Consider the following 17,095-nt stretch of genomic DNA (forward strand, 5'->3'; position numbering starts at 1 on the left):
CAGCTGTCTCACTGCTCTGCAGAGTGATATTGGTCAGTCGTGGATGGGAACCACCCAGAAGGGTCCAGAGACAACGGAACCCTCCTTATTCTTCTCTCTTGGCAGAGCAGAATACTTGGGTAATAAATCTTTATTTATTGAGCACCTGCTGCGATCCCTGCCAGGCACTGTTTTAGGCACTGGAATGCAGCAATGAGCAAAGCCGACGCATAAAGCAGGGCAGCGTGATAGAAAGTGGTGAGGTCGGGGCTGAGACCCACCCAGCTTCTAGACCTCAGCTTGAGGAACCTCTCGCGACCTCCCTGCCTAGGTCAGCCCTCCCCCCAACACCAACACCCTCTTGACCAACATACATTGGGTCTCCCTGTTTGCATGACTCTAGGTTTCCCCGCTGGCTCCGTGAGCAGACCTCATCTGGTTCTGCACATCTTCACGGTCCCAGCATCTAGCAAGATGCCCAGCGTAAGTGCTGTGGCTCCGTAAAAACGTCACAATCAGGTGCAGGAGTGCAGTGCGTGAACAAATGGATCCGTGAAAAGAGAAGCAGGAAGTGCCCCAGAAGCAGGAGTGGGGGCAGGGTGGGGAGGCAGGGACAGCCAGTGACGTCACAAGAGGTGGCTGGGAGGAAGGTTCCAGAAGTGCTGTCAGGGAGGGGAAAATCCCCGCCTTCCTGCCTCTTGTCACCACCACTATCCTGGCTGGACCCGGTCAGTGACGAGGGCCGGGAAGGGGCAGCCCATGTTCAGGCTCCCAGGAGGAGCAACTTGTTTATCATCTCTGTGGAAGAAGGAAACACCCTGAGTGCCCAGGTGTCTCGGCAACCAATGCCTTGCTGTGATGGCCAGAACCGCACCTGGTGAAGAGTGGCAGGTGCCAGTGGTATGGGAGAGGGGCACACGAGGGTCCTCTGGGATTCGGTGTCTGACTATCATACTTGACTTTTCATGTATCAATACGTCAATGTAGCATCCAGGCATATTTCGGTAGAAGCCGGATTCACCACAGACACACATTTTGGCCTTGGGATACTCTCAGTATCTTTTTCTACTGCTTTTTTTTTTTTTTTTTTTTTTTTGCGGTACGCGGGCCTCTCACTGTTGTGGCCTCTCCCGTTGGGGAGCACAGGCTCCGGACGCGCAGGCTCAGTGGCCATGGCTCACGGGCCCAGCCGCTCCGCGGCATGTGGGATGTCCCTGGACCGAGGCACGAACCCGTGTCCCCTGCATCGGCAGGCAGACTCTCAACCACTGCGCCACCAGGGAAGCCCCTCTACTGCATCTTTTAACTTGTTGCTGCTGGTGTACAAGAAAGCTACTGGTTTTTGAATATTGATCTTCTATCTAATCACCTTACAGAGCTGTTTTTATTTCTAACAGCTTTTCAGTTGACTGAACAGTCTAGGTAGTCGATCACATTGTTTGCAAAATGGCGATGTTGTCTGTTTCCAATCTTTATTCCTCTCACTTCCTTTTCTTATCTTACTGCATTGGCTAAGTGCCTCCAGAACAATGCTGACTAGTAGCAGTGACAGCTGATGTCTTTGTCTTATTTCTGACTTCATGGAAACTCTTCCAATACTTCAGCTGCCATTGTTAAGTATAATATTTATAGTTCTGGTAGGTAGCCTTTATCGAGAAATGGAGAGTCTTCCATTGCTTATCGGCTAAGGGACTGTCATTTAAAAATGGATATTTCATGAAATTCTCTCTTGAGGAGATGATATAGTTTCTCACACTTGTCCCTTAAATTCAGCGAGAATTTGAATGCTGAATAACTTCTGCATTGCTATAATAAACCCTACATGGCTTTTTAAAATTGTGAAACACATCTTGCGTATAAAATGATGCACAAAACATTTTAACGTACAATTTAATGAATAGCAATAAATGTCTGTGTACCTACTTCACCTTATGAGACAGAATATTATTAGAAGGTAGAATATTATTAGAAACTTAGAAGGCCTCTGTGTCCTTTTTCTCATTTTCCTCCCTCGCCTGAATGAGGTAACACTGTCCTGAACTGCCTGTAGAACTTTTCCTTCTTGTTTTACCACCTAAGCCAGGACTAATTTATGTTGCCTGTCTGTGAACTTTATATTAATAAAATCATACTGCCACCTGCCTCTTTATCAGCATCAAGGCTGGGAGATGCACCCAAGTTTTTGTGTCTGTTCCTACATTTTCATCACTGCATAGCATTCCATGATGGATGCATGCATTCTCCTGTTGATGAATATTTGGGCTGTTTCCAGTTTGGGGTTCTTATGAACACGGCCACTGTGATCATTCTTGTCCATGTCTCCTGGGGCTGATGTGCAAGAGTTTTCTCTTGGGTATATATATAACTGGGAGTGAATATGCCAAGTCAGGGATATGCATGTGTTCACTTTTAACCGTTAACACCACAATGCTTTCCCAATGGGACATGTCATCTTTAGTTCCCCTGGCAGTGGAGGAGGGCTCCCATTCTTCTTTCTCTCTAGCATTTGATGCATTTTTGTACATCTGCTGGGGGTGAAATAATATCTCATTGTGGTTTTAATGTGCATTTCCCTGATTACCAAGGAACCTTAGCATCCTGTCCTGGGTTTATAGCCTGTTCATGTTTCCTGCTCTGTGAACTGTCTGTTCATGGTTTGCACCCATTTCCTATGGGGTTGTCTTTTTAAAACTAAAGAGGAAGTCTTTTCATGTTCTGTATATGAATTCTTTCTTGGGATATAAACAGAGCAAACGCTTCATCTTGGGTCAGTGACTTATCTTCACTTACTGTTTCCTGATGTCTTGATAAACAGACATTCTCCATCTGGCCAAGATTCTTTTAATCTATAGCTTGATTTGACCTTAGCTTTGTGGAAGAATCATACTGCCTCCGCTTATGAGCTGCTCATGAATGATGAGCTGGTTTCAGGATCAAAGAGAAAGTATTACACTGTGACCACAGGCAAGCTCAGTTTGCCAGACTCTAGTTCCCTCATTTGTAAAACGGGGAACAATAACAGTAGCTGCCTTGAAGGGTTGTGAAGATGAAATGAGTCAGTACATATAAAACTCTCAGAATCGTCCTTGCAGAAAGACCCACGTTACCTGTTTTTATTGCTTTTGTTGGTTTGTATTAACCAGAGTTTAACCAGAGTTTAACTGTCCCTGGTTTTACAGGGAGCCTCTCAGCCCAAGAACACAGGGAAATGTCTCTCTTCGTAGGGCTCCCTCTACTACTTCTGTGTACAGAAAAGACGCTGACTGTGCTTGCTATTTTCACGTTATAACTGCCTTGTCTAGTCCAGGGTTTCTCAGTGTCGGTGCTTTTGACATTTGGGGTCGAATCATTCTTGGTTGTGGGGTGCTATCCTGGACATTGTGGGATGTTCAGCAGCAGCCCCAGCCTCTACCCGATAGATGCCAGTAGCACCCCCAACTTGTGACACCCGAAACTCTCCAGACACTGCCAAGTATCCTCTGTGGGGCAGGGGTGGGGGAAGCACAGAATCACCACTGATTGAGAACCATAGGTCTATTGAATCAATATATTTACATATATATTCATTCATCTAATATTGATCGAAACCCAGGTGCTGTACTAGGTGTTAGGGATATAATGATCAACAAGATAGTCGCATACACACACCCATACACACACAATTACAAAGCTAGATGGTGCAATATAGGGAAAGAGGGTGGAATGAGAGGGTGTAGGGTCCGGCCCAGCCTCGGATAATACAGGATGTTTCCCTGAAGAACGGACTCATAAATAGAGGAAGCCATAGGTGAAGATTAGTGAGGACAGTGTTTGGAGCAGAATAAACAGCATGTGCAAAGGCCCTGAGGTGCGAAGGAGCTTGGAGTGTGTGTGTGTTGGCGGGGAGGGGGTGGAGAGAAGGTTCCAGTAGCTGGAGCTGAGTAGATGAGGGCATGTGGAATGAGGGGGGGACCGTCTTTGTATTTATCTCCATATGCCCCTTGCTGCCTGGAGGCCGGCCACGCTGCATATTACCTTCTGCACCGGGAACATGCTAAGCTGCTTCCCACCTCACAGCCTTCGCCCTCACGGTTCCCCCTGCCTGGAACACTCTCTGCAGTAGAACTCCGCGTCCTTCAGGTCTCAGCTCAGATGTCACCTCCTCCAAGAGGCCCTCCCTGACCACCCCAGTGCTCTCTATCACAACGCCCTGCTCTATTGTCTCCATTCTGGTCATCATTAGTCTGAATTTTTTTAAATTAATGGCAGACACACCAAACATAAAATTCACCATTTTAAAGTGCACAATTCAGTGGCATTCAGTACTTCCACAATGATGCACAAACACCACCACCATCTAGTTCCAAAATACTTTCAACACCCCAAAAGGAAACCATACTCTCATTAAGCAGCCACTCCCCACCCACCTCCCCCAGCCCCAGCCAACTATGAACCCACGCTCTGTCTCTGTGGATTTGCCTGTTCTGGACACTTCCCATAAATGGACTCACACACTCTGTGTCTTTTGGTATCTGGCTTCTTTCTCTCAGCCTGATGTTTTCGAGGCTCATCCTGTTACCGTCTGAATTGATCTTTGTTTGTTTTCTGGCTGTTTCTCCCAATTAGAATGTCCGTTCCAGGAGGGATTTCTGTCCATCTGGTTGCCCGGTGGCTAGAGCGCTGCCCGGCACACAGCAGGTGCTCAGGAAGCACCAGGGGAGGAGAGTGGCTGACCCCTGGGATGCAGCCCCTCCCTTCCCCCTTGCTGGGTGTGCAGGATGGGTTCTTGGCGGTGGTGAAGCTGGAAGAGACCAGCACAGGCCTGCTGATGGCCACAGGCCCCTGGGGACTTTGTGATCTGAGACCTCTCTCTCATCGTCCCATTCTCAGGGCGTCAGCGGTCAAATCTGGGGTCAGATTGCTGGCATTCTGCACTGTGTCCACCAAGGAGATAATGACCTCTTAGACCGGAGACGCAGAACTTTCCTCTTGAGTCACACACGCGTACCCGTCTGCCTGCCCAGTCACCTTCTTTATCCGTTGTCCTGCATCTTGCTTTTGAAATTTAATGTTATGTCTTGGAGAACGTTCCATTTCGGGAGCCATGAATCAACATTTCTGGTGTTTTTTAATTGAGGTGAGATTCACGTAACGTAAAATCAACCATTTTAAAGTAAACCGCTCGGTAGCATTTGGTACATTCACAGTCTTGTGCAATCATCTTTTCTATTTAGTTCCAAAACATTTCCATCACCCCCAAAGGAAATTCTGTGCTCATTAAACAGTCACTCCCCAGCCGTCCGGCAACCACAAACCCACTCTCTGTCTCTATGTACATTTATATAAATGGAATCACACACTGTGGGTCCTTCTGTGTCTGGCTTCTCTCACTGAGCATCGTGTTCTCAAGGTCCATCTGCGTTGTAGGGAGTGTCGGGGCTTCACTCCTTTCGGGGGTCAAATAATGTTCCATTGTACGAATGGACCACATTTTGTTTAGCCATTCACACGTTGAGGGGTGTTTCGGCTGTTTCTACCTTTTGGCTACTGGGAACTGTGCTGCTGTGAACACGGCTGTGCGTTCCTGGTTCCTGGTGTTTTCTTACACAGCTCTAGAACATTCCACCATGTGGGGATTCCATAATGCATACTACCAGTCCTTCATCGCTGGATATTTCCATTTCTTCCAGTCTTCTGCTGTCCAAACAGTGCTGCAGTGGTCATTCTTTGTATGTAGTTTAAAATTCTGTTAGGTGAATAATACTTTGGTGTTTCCAATTTACTTCGATTTTTTTTTTCTCTTTGGCTGCGCTGCAGCACGCGGGATCTTTGTTCCCCGACCAGGGATCAAACCGGCGCCCCCTGCATTGGAAGTGCAGAGTCTTAACCACTGGACCACCAGGGAAGTCTCAATTTACTTCCGTTTGCCCTCAAGTGGGAGTTCTATTCCCGATTTTATTTTATTTTTTTGTGGAAGCAGATACTTTCTGAAAGTCCTTTACGGTAGCCCCACACAGCTTGTCATGGTGCTTGGCATGGGGTAGATCTTTCATTACATTAAAAAATTTTTTTATATTTTATCAAAAATTTCACATTGGGGTAGGGATATAGGATTTTGGTGTATAGTACATCTTTTCTTTTCTAGTTTGCCAAAGGAAACCTTTATTTATAAAACATTAATTGACTGGAGGAAATTCTTCTCCGTATGCTATCACCACGTAACACATTTGGAAAAGTGATGAAGACTTTTTAACAATCAAAACGTAATCGATATATTATGGACAAGACCTAAGTCTATACTGAAAATGGGAAGCTACTGCTCATATTATTTTCTCCTTACATTTTATCTCTAGCAACACCTGGAAGCCCAGTGAAATTAGCCACGAAATATTTTTAAATTGTCCATCCTAAGCATAGTATAGTATTTTCACATATCATAGAATTTATTTATTTTTGGTGTAGAGTTCTATGAATTTTCAATCACGCACAAATAGAGCTGGCGCTGTCGTGAACCACAACGTACCCACTATTTGGCTACAATAATTGTCAACGTGAAGTTGACCTTGTTCATCTCCACGCGACCACGCCCCCCGCCTGCTGGTTTTAAAGCCAACCCCAGACAGCACGCTATTATTCCAGGTTGGGAACGCCTTAGCGACAGGGATTCTCTTCTGTAACTGAGTCCCAGAGCCGTTGTTATCACGCTTTCAAAAGCTACCATCCTCTCTTCGTGTCACCTGAGATCCAGGCAGCGTTCAAATCCTCGATTGCCTCACAAGCATCTTGTTTGCGTTGGGATCCAGCCAGCAACCACACAGCGCATGCGGGTGATGGGCCCCACCTTGACTGGGGTCCCTCTGGCTCACGCGAGGGAGCCCAGGCTCGAAAGCGGTTGGTTTGGGACTGATTCTGAAGGCTGAGCTGATAGGATTTGCTGGTGGACCAGATGTGGGGGGGAGGGGGGAGGGGGGAGGGGGGGGAAGAGAGCGGGAGGGGGGAAGGGAGGAAGGAAGGGAGGGAGGGAAGGAAAGGAAGGTGGGGAGTGAAGGGTGAATCCAGGGTGACCCTCAGGTTCTGGACAGATCCAGTCGCTCCATCCGGACCTTGGACCTCCTTCTAGTTTCTTCGTTTGCCGCATGCTTTGGGCACGTCTTCACGTGCATGTTTATAGCTTCTTCTAAATCGGCTGTGCTTTGCTGCTTGCTTTGCTCCGCTGATTGGTCTACAGTTCCTGAGTGTGCAAGGACCCTGGGCAGCGAGGAATCTGCAGTCCTCTACCAATGGATTCATGGCCATGTGACCTTAAGCTTGATTACTAATACAACATCCTCTAAAGGGGCTGCATCAACTTTTACCACAGTATTTGAGAGCCCCTGTTATCCCACATCCTCAAGAATATAAGGTCTTTTTCAACCTTTTTGGTCTTACTTCATCTGATAGCTGAAAACTGCATTGTATTTTCTATTGCGTTTCTCTCTGGACCGAGATGGAGCATGTTTTCCTGTTTTTAAAAGTCATTTAAAAATGTGTTTTCAGAGAATTGTCTATTCAAGTCTTTGTCCCATTTCTCATTGGGTTATTGATCTATTTCTTATTGATTGTTTGGCGTTCTTTACATATTAAGGAAATCAGGCCTCTATTGATTAGATGTGTTGCCTATATATTTTTTTTCAGTTTGTTGCTGATCTTTTGATTCTGTTCATGGTATTCTTTGCTATGTGAAAAATTTTAAACTTTTTATGTAACAAGATTTACCCTGTTTTTTCCTTTATGCCCTTTGGGTTTTCACGTTGTACTATCTTTTTTTAAAAATATTTACTTATTTATTTTTGGCCGTGTTGGGTCTTCGTTGCTGAGCATGGGCTTTCTCTAGTTGTGGTGAGTGGGGGCTGCTCTTCATTGTGGTGCGTGGGCTTCTCATTGCGGTGGTTTATCTTGTTGCAGAGCACGGGCTCTAGGCACACAGGCTCAGTGGTTGTGGCTCGCAGGCTCTAGAGCGCAGGCTTGGTAGTTATGGCACACAGGCTTAGTTTCTCCGCAGCATGTGAGATCTTCCTGGAGCAGGGCTTGAACCCTGCATTGGCAGGTGGATTCTTAACCACTGCGCCACCAGGGAAGTCCCTCATGTTGTACTATCTTTAAGGCAACCAACCAGAGCAGAACTCTCTTGTGTGAGTTGCTTTCCTTCAGGAGACCTCAAAATGTTTTCTCACCCAAAGGATCACGTGTGGACTTGGCCCCTATATTCTAACTGTTTAAGCCACTCTTCTGGAAACTCAAAGACTGAACACCCTTTGGACTTTACAACTGCTCTATGATCTGGCATACAGGCCACTCTCCTCTCCTCCTAGGCCCAGGACAGGCATGACTAATCAACCCCAGGATTCTGGGAAGACATGACTAAGCAGACACGGGAGTTGGCTTCAGACCTGCAGCCCCTTTGCCAGGCCTGCTAAGTTCCCTGCTTTGTGCCTTGCAGCACTGTGAAGACTGGTCTCTGTGGACCTGGAAGGGCTGAAACCCCAATGACTCGAGAAGAGAAGGCCGAGGACCTTAAGGCAGACATGAGTCAAGAACGAGGTATGCTGTGTGAGACAGAAAGGTGCACTGAGTCAGCCATGGCTTTTTATAAAGGGGTCTGGGCCGGGAGAGTCAGGCACAGTTCCTCCCTGCCCCAGCTGCTGGCCTTGGCGGAGGTGCCCGAACCTGGGAGGCCAAGTCTCTATATGTGACGGGGAGCAGAGGTGGCACAGGCAAGTGGTTGACAGCTGGGCCCCGTCGTTCAGAGCAGAGCTCTGCTAGCCGGTGACAATGGGCGAGTCACTTGCTCTTTCGAAGCCTCGTGTGTATTGTTGGTACTGGGGGCGGGGCGGGGCGGCATTGATAATAGCACCTCCTTATTAGGATGGTGAGCCTGTGTGGGTAAAGCACATAAATATATAATATTATATGTTACATATTACATATATATTATATATAGTGCAGATGTAACTGTGTGTGTATATATATGTGGCAGATGTAATATGTAATTGTTTATATAGTACAGATGTAATAATATTTAGACTGAGAATATAACTATATAGTACAGATGTAATTATATACATATATAGTGTAGATGTAATTATACATACGGTACAGATATAATTATATACGGTGCAGATGTAATAATAATGTAATGCAGATATGTGTATATATATATATCATTTGTAAATAATGTGGAATTCTAGTTAATGATTCAAATACTAAAGGCTGATTCACACCAAATGATTAAAATGTTTTTAAAAAGAGTGAAATAATGCCATTTGCAGCTACATGGATGGACCTAGAGATTATCATACTAAGAGAGGTCAGAAAGAGAAAGACAAATACCATATGATATCACTTGTATGTAGAATTTCAAATATGCCACAGATGAACCTATCTACAAAACAGAAACAGACTCACAGACATAGAGAACAGGCTTGTGGTTGCCAAGGGGAAGGGGGGTAGGGAAGGGAAGGATTGGGAGTTTGGGATTAGCAGATGCAAACTATTATATATAGAACAGATAAACAACAAGGTCCTACTGTGTAGCACAGGGAACTGCATTCAGTATCCTGTGATAAACCACAATGGAAAAGAATATATATATGCATAACTAAGTCACTTTGCTGTACAGCAGAAATTAACACGTTGTAATAAATCAACTATACCTCAATAAAACTTTTTAAAATGATTCAAATGTTGAAGGGTGAAATGGATGGACAGCTGCAGTTTACTTTGAAATGTATCAAAAAGTAAGATGGAGGAATGGATGGATAAACAGAGGGATGGCTGGATGGAGATGTGATAAAGCAAATACAGCAAAATGCTAGAAGTTGTAGAATTTGGTGGTGGGTAGAGGTCATTAGCTATACAATCCAATTTTTTGTACGCTTGAAAATTTTCATAATAAACTGTTGAGAGGGTAAGGAAGAAATAAATGAAAGAGGAAGCTTGAGTAGATCAGCACTGACCACGTGACTTCACTCAAGGTGTGGGATTAATTCAGGTTCAAGAAGACAGCCCCCCCCCCCCAACTCCTGAGTTATTAAATGAATTAAAAAAGTCTGCCACCCAACCCTGGTGACTATTTGCAGTTACTCCTGGGCCGTGGACCATTCACCGAGATGGAGAAGTCCTTATGAGGCTTTCAAAACACGGGCCAGGCCATGAGACCCCCATGACCATCCCTGAATTTTTTCGGGAGTCAGTCAACCGATTTGGGACTTATCCAGCCCTCGCATCAAAGAAGAATGGAAAATGGGAAGTTCTGAATTACAACCAGTACTACGAGGCTTGTCGGAAAGCTGCAAGAGCCTTACTCAAGGTAAATGAGTCATTCATTCATTCCTTCATTCGTTCATCATGTATTAAATCATTCCTTTTATGTATACATACATATGGGACAAAATGCACAAGGCACCCCCAGATACAAGGTTAACTGGTGAAAAATTTCCTTCCAATCTTTGTCCCCTCTCTTATGGAGGTAGCCATCATTTGCAGTTTTTTCTATGCTCTTCTGTGGAATAAATTATGTGTACATGTTATATAATTCTATAGAAGTACATTTTTACACACATGGTAGCATACTCAAGAGTCTACAACCTGCTTTTTTTTCTGTTAGCACAGTATATGTGTGTTTTAGTTAGCTACTGCTGCATAACAAATTACCCCAAAACTTAGTGACTCAAAATGACAGAGCGGGCTTCCCCTGGTGGCGCAGTGGTTGAGAGTCTGCCTGCCGATACAGGGGACACGGGTTTGTGCCCTGGTCCGGGAAGATCCCACATGCTGCGGAGCGGCTGGGCCCGTGAGCCATGGCCGCTGAGCCTGCGTGTCCGGAGCCTGTGCTCCGCAACGGGAGAGGCCACAACATTGAGAGGCCTGCGTACCACAAAAAAAAAAAGAAAAAAAATGACAGAGCTTTATTATCTCTTGGTTTCTGTGGGTCAGGAATCCAGGAGTGATTTAGTTGGATGTTGCTGGCTCAGGATCTCTCATGAGGCTGTAGTCAAGCTGTCAGCCTGGGCTGCGTCATCTGTACATGGCTTCTGTACATGGCAGGCTCTTGGCAGGAGGCCTCAGTTCCTTGCTCCATGGCCTTCTCTGTAGGGTTGCTTGAGTGTCCTCACAATATGGCAGCCAGCTTCCCCCAAAATGAGTGATCCAAAAGAGAGAATGAACCAGATGGGAACCATGATATCTTTTATAACCTAATCTCAGCAATGACATACTATCACTTCTTTCACAAGGTTAAGCAGACCTTGATACAATATGGGAAGGGATTATAGTAGAACACAAATACCAGGAGATGAAACTCATCTTGGAGGCTGGTTGCTGCATTCTGAGATCCTTCCATATTATTTTTTTTAAATCCATATTCTTTTCAACAACTGCAAATACGTATGTAACAGTATTGACTTAATCAGCCCCCTACGGGTGGGCATTTAAGTTGCTTCCAGCCTTTGCTATGACACGTGGTGCCATATTGAACCTTCTTTGTACAATGAGTTCCTACAAAGACAATGCCCTTTAAGTCCACTCACAATGTATGAGAGAATCTGTTTACCTATGTTATTGTCAACATCATATTATCAAAACTGTTCATCTGGGCCTATTTGATAGGCATGTTAGGCAGAATTCTAAGGTGACTCCACCGAGATTCCCAACCTCTGGTGTACTTGTGCTGTATAATCTTCTCCTTGTGACTGTGGGCTATGATGGGATTTCCCTCCTGAGATGGCAAAGGTGAAGGGATTTCACAGATGTCATTAAGGTCTCTAATCTGTTGACTTTGAGTTCATGAGAAAGGGCAGGTGCTCTGGGTGGGCCTGACTTAATTGGGTGAACCATTAAGAGAGATTCTCCTGCTGTCCTGGAAGCAGGCTGCCATGTTTGGAGAGGGCCATGTAGCAGGGGATGGCATACAGACTCTAGGAGTTGAGAGCGGTCCTCAGCTGGCAGGTAGCAAGAGAAGAGGATCTCAATCATTCAACCACAAGGAAATGAATTCTGCAAACAACCTCCAAGTGCAGGGCCCCCAAGCTTCGGAGGAGGTCATGGTCCCCACCGATACCTTGATTGCAGCTTTGGGAGATCCTAGGCAGAGAACCCAGACGTGCCGCCCCCCAGACTCCTGACCTGTGGAAACTGGGATAATAAATGTGTGCTCTTTTAAGCTGCTACATTTGTGATGACAGGTTATGCAGCCATAGATAATGAAGGTAGCAGACATCTCATACTGTAAAAGGGCACCTCCTGATGGTTCTGATTTACAGGAAATCCGATCACATTTTGACCTAGACCCAAGCTCCTCTCTCCCCTCCTCTGATGCCCATGTGTCTTCATCTAGAGACTGTGAGAGGTCGGAATTAGGAACCACCTGCTTGGGCTGGATTTCTTCTTGGCTGCCCTTACCCCCACGCCATAGTACTGTGCCAAGTTCACCCTTCCTGAAAGATGGTCCTCTTTCCCTCTGCCCTTAGTTCTGGACTTCAAGGACCCCTGCTCTCCTAAATCTCAGGGATCCAATCAGAAAGAAGTCAGTTTATCTACACATTGACGCAGGCAGATGCCTTCCAAATGCTTAGGTTTCCCCCGGGGACAGAGGGTCACTGCCAGCCTTGCCCAGGTGACTAAAACAGCCAACAAAATTGGAGTTTCCAGGACAAAAGGGGGGGCGACCACCAAGCATGATCACTTTCACGTCCAGGTCTCCTGATTCATCCTCAACCACGTTCAGATCAGGGCTATGCCTTCAAAAGTGCAATTTATTACCACTATAGGGTATCACTCTTTGAGTACTGTTATGATTAAAACTAAAAATGAATTCATTAGGATGGCTAATTAAGAAAAAAAAAACAGACAATAACAAGTGTTGGTGAGGATGTGGAGAAACTGGAGCCCTCAGTCACTGTCAGTGGGAATGTAAAATGGTGCAGCCACCCTGGAAGACAGTCTGGCGGTTCCTCACAAAATTAAACTTAGAATCACTATATATGATCCTGCAATTCCACTTCTGGGTACAGACCCAAAAGAATTGAAAGCAGGGACTCGCACAGATATTTGGACACCCACGTTCACAGCAGCATTGCTCACAACAGCCAAAAGGTGGAAGCGACCCAAGTGCCCATCAATGGATGAATAACCAAATTGTGATCCATCCATACAATGGAACATTAACCTTAAAATGGAGTGAGATGCTGACACCTGTCACAACACGGATGAACTAGGGGATGTTATACTAAGTAAAAGAAGCCAGACACAAAAGGACAAATATATGATTCCACTTATAAAAGGTCCCTAGAGGAGTCAAATCCATAGGGACAGAAAGTAGATGGTGAAGGCCAGGGGCTGGGGGAGGGGGTGGGGAGTGAGTGTTTCATGGGGACAGAGTTTCCGTTTGGGAAGATGAGAAAGTTCTGGAGATGGATGGTGGGAATGGTTGCAGGACAATGTGAATGTTCTTAATGCCACTGAGCTGTGCACTTAGAGTTGGTTAATGGTTAAAAAATAAAATACATAGGGGACTTCCCTAGTGGCACAGTGGTTTAAGACTCCGCGCTCCCAATGCAGGGGGTTCGGGTTTGATACTTGGTCAGGGAACTAGATCCCACATGCATGCCGCAACTAAGAGTTTGCATGCCACAACTGAGGAGCCAGCGAGCCACAACTAAGGAGCCTGCCTGCCACAACTAAGACCTGGTGCAACCAAATAAAAATAAATAAATATAGAAAAAAATACATAAAAATTAGAATAAATAAAGGGGGTATTACAGAGAGGGAGGTAAACCGACCTCCCAAGAGTCACACACACAAAAAAATCACACTCCGGATTTTCATCTCAACACGGGCTGTCCCCCTTGTGACTCCGTGGGCTCTGGGGTCTGCTTTCACCTGCCAGTGAGCAGATCCCATCCGGAAGCAAACCGGATTGCAAACTCTGTTGCTTCTGTTTTCTGTTTGTCTGTCTGTTTTTGCCTTCCCAGCTGGGCTTGGAGCCTTTCCACTCAGTCGGCATCCTTGGGTTTAACTCCGTCGAGTGGTTCCTTGCGGCTCTTGGCGCCATCTTCGCGGGGTAAGACCTCGGGCCCGGGTCCCTGTGGATGTTGGGTGGTGCTACTCCGGGACTGGCAGCCCCAGGCTGGTTCCCACGGAGATGTGAATAGGGGTTGCAGAAGCAGCCGCAGGCGAGCCGGCGAGATAGACACACACACCCGTCCAACAGGGGACTAGTATCTTAAATACACAAGGGACTTCTACAACTCAGGAATAAAAACACAAAAAGAGGGACTTCCCTGGCAGTCCAGTGGTTAAGGCTCTGCGCTTCCACCGCAGGGGGCACGGGTTCGATCCCTGTTCGGGGAACTAAGATCCCACATGCTGCTCAGTGCAGCCAAAAAAAAAAAAAAAAAGAAGATTTTTAAATGGGCAAGAGACTTGCACAGAAACATCACTAAGGGAAGTAGCAAATAGGCACTCGGAAAGATCCGTGATGTCATCAGCCAGCAGGGAGATACAAAGGGAACCCACAGCAGAATGGTTCAAAGCAAGAACGAAAGGTTGCGAATGAAGAGAACGGGTGGAGGGGTGGGGGAGTCCAAACCCCACCTCTTATTTGCTGTGGGACCCTGAACAAGTGACTTCCCTGCCCTGAGCCTCAGTTTCCTCATCTGTAAAATGGGGTACTGTGAGGGTTCCAGGTCATAATGACATCCCGGGAGCCCATCCTCTCATCATCACTGTCCAGCTGTGGAGGGAGGGAAGCTGGTGCCGAGGCTGCAAACTCAGACCTTCCCTGCAGACCCTCCCCCTCCCCCGCAGACGCTTCCCCTCCCCCCACCTTCCAGGACGTTCGTTCTCGACTTAAGGTGTGTGGGGCACACTCGTGCATGTGTTTTCTTTTCCCAGGGGCTTCTGTGTTGGTATTTATGCCACCAATTCTGCGGAAGCCTGTCAATATGTCATTGCTCACGCCAAAGTGAACATCCTGCTGGTGGAAAATGACCTACAGCTGCAGAAAATCCTTTCGGTAAACCCCTCCGCCCCCCATTGCTGCCTGCCAGTCACTGGGGGAAGGAGGGGGCTGTGTATGTGTGGAGTTGGATGTGCGTGGAGTGGATGAGTTTAATTTCCAATGCGTATTCATTTCCTACTCAGCCTCTGTTTTTAAAAATGTGTTTGTGTGTTATTTTATATACAGTTCACTGTTTATCAGTTTTCTTTTAGAAACAGTTATTTTGAACCTTGTCATCCTTGCTATGTTCACCTCTTATAATTGTCCTCCTTTCGGAAATGCTTTTGTCTTTCTTTTCCGTTTCTTTCATAAGTCCGACCACTTCCTGTTTCACTGCTTTCTGATGTCTGGCTCTCCCCTCAGGGCTTGTATGTTTGCTTTGTGTTCTTCCTTCCCAGCTGCGTTTACCCCATTACGTCCTAGGTTTTACGTTGGAAGGTTAGGGGGCAATTTTCCTTTGCTTTGCAGTGACTTTTTGCGCACAGTGAAATCTGACCCTCTCTTATTCCTTTTTTTTTTTTTTTTTTACCCCCCTTGTGTTATCTTTGTAATGTTGCAAGAAACGTTTCCAATGACTTGTGTTTGAATGAGCTGCAGTTGCCTGAACCAGCTTTGGGCAGAAGGATTTTGAGGGGAGGGGAGTCCTTGGGAGGGGTGAGCCTCGATGGCCAGGTTCATGGCTCACCCCAAGAGCCACTGCACCGCGTAGCTTGTGGGATCTTAGTTCCCCGACCAGGGATCGAACCCAGGACCCCAGCAGTGGAAGCGCAGAGTCCTAACCACTGGACCACCAAGGAATTCCTGTGACTGTTTCTTTAATACCATATTTCATCTTTCCTGAGTTACTTTTTGATATTTCTCGAGTTGAGATGTCTCGCCATGGATGGCATCCTCTGAACGCCGTGGGCCATGTGTTTCCCCACATTTTAACTTCTCTGAAATCAGGGCAGATTTGCCAGCCTCAATGGAATCCAGCCAGACTCGGTGAAACAGGATATTTTGTGCCACCAGGCCTCCTTCGACGCCTAATTCCTGAGCTGGTTCGGTGAGGACAGACGTCCACTTTCTGAAGTTGCTTTCTGAAGGCATGCTTCTTTGGTCCCTGGTGCTCATGTCATGCCCTGTCTGTCCTGTTCGCAGCAGAACACACTGCGGGATGGGTGATGGGTGATGAGTGATGGGTGGGGCCCTTCTCCTTGCCGTGAATACTGGTTTCCGATTTGGGTTTTTCCACCGTCAGAAGAGGTCACGTGCCCCATCCTTTCCCCTGCAGCCACCTCATTGCTATGGCTTCTTGTCCTTGTTCTGGTATATTCAACCTCACATGCATGAATTATTTCCATCTCTTAGTTTCATCAAAGATGCAGTTTGTGGGAGATTTCTTGTTCTGGTTGCTCTGCATGGAAGATTCAAAGCCAGGCTTCTGATACTCTCCTCCCAAACTGGACGTTCAGCTCCACTTGGAAATCTTTGATTCTGGGGGACGGTCACGGCTCATAACCCTCCAGTGCTTCCCTTCTTCCTTTAGAATAAACTGCAAACTCCTGCTGTCACCTCCAAGGCATGGCCTACCTGGCCCTTCCATCCCTTCCTGCATCCTCCCCCGGCCTTCTCCCTTCCATCCCCATTCCAGCCAGCCTGGACTTTTTATATCCCTCCAACATCCCGGCTACTACCTGCTTCAGGCTTTTTGGATATCTGTTTCTTCTCTCTCTGGAAAACTCTTGTCCAGCTGTTACAAGCACTTCTGTCATCTTTTCTCTCCAGGTCATGCCAGAGACCTGGTTATAAGGAGCGTACTGGATGTTGGAAATGACTTCTTCACTGGATTGGCTAGAAATGTCATACAGGCACACTCCTTCCTTTGCACAAACAGGGGGGCAAGAACCCCACAGGCCTGGTTACCTCAACCTTACAGGTCTAGGTTTAGGTAGAGAGTTCTGAACCCCCGCCAGTTCCAGCCACCTTCATGGAGGATTTCTGTAGCCCTACTCCAACCAGAAGGTTAGCTGGATCTTGGCTGTGAAGCATAAGGTGCCAGGAGACGAAGAGCCGGGAGGGCCTCCTTCGACTCACCGACCAAAACCACAGCTCTGTACA

At 46.6% G+C, this 17,095-nt stretch overlaps 1 protein-coding gene across 1 annotated transcript in view; it reads left to right on the forward strand.

The window, feature by feature from the left end:
- The first annotated feature begins 8,479 nt into the window (after positions 1-8,479).
- ACSBG2 (acyl-CoA synthetase bubblegum family member 2) overlaps positions 8,480-17,095 on the forward strand; it is a 32,360-nt gene continuing 23,744 nt past the window's right edge. The window contains exons 1-4 of the mRNA XM_029217800.1: positions 8,480-8,538; positions 10,077-10,306; positions 13,968-14,056; positions 14,890-15,010. Coding sequence (XP_029073633.1) covers positions 8,484-8,538; positions 10,077-10,306; positions 13,968-14,056; positions 14,890-15,010 — 495 coding nt within the window. The 5' untranslated portion in view covers positions 8,480-8,483. The remainder of the gene's footprint in view (positions 8,539-10,076; positions 10,307-13,967; positions 14,057-14,889; positions 15,011-17,095) is intronic.

Source organism: Monodon monoceros, unplaced genomic scaffold (assembly GCF_005190385.1).
Source record: "Monodon monoceros isolate NGI ecotype Baffin Bay Population unplaced genomic scaffold, NGI_Narwhal_1 Super_Scaffold_12, whole genome shotgun sequence".
Classification (NCBI taxonomy): Eukaryota; Metazoa; Chordata; class Mammalia; order Artiodactyla; family Monodontidae; genus Monodon; species Monodon monoceros.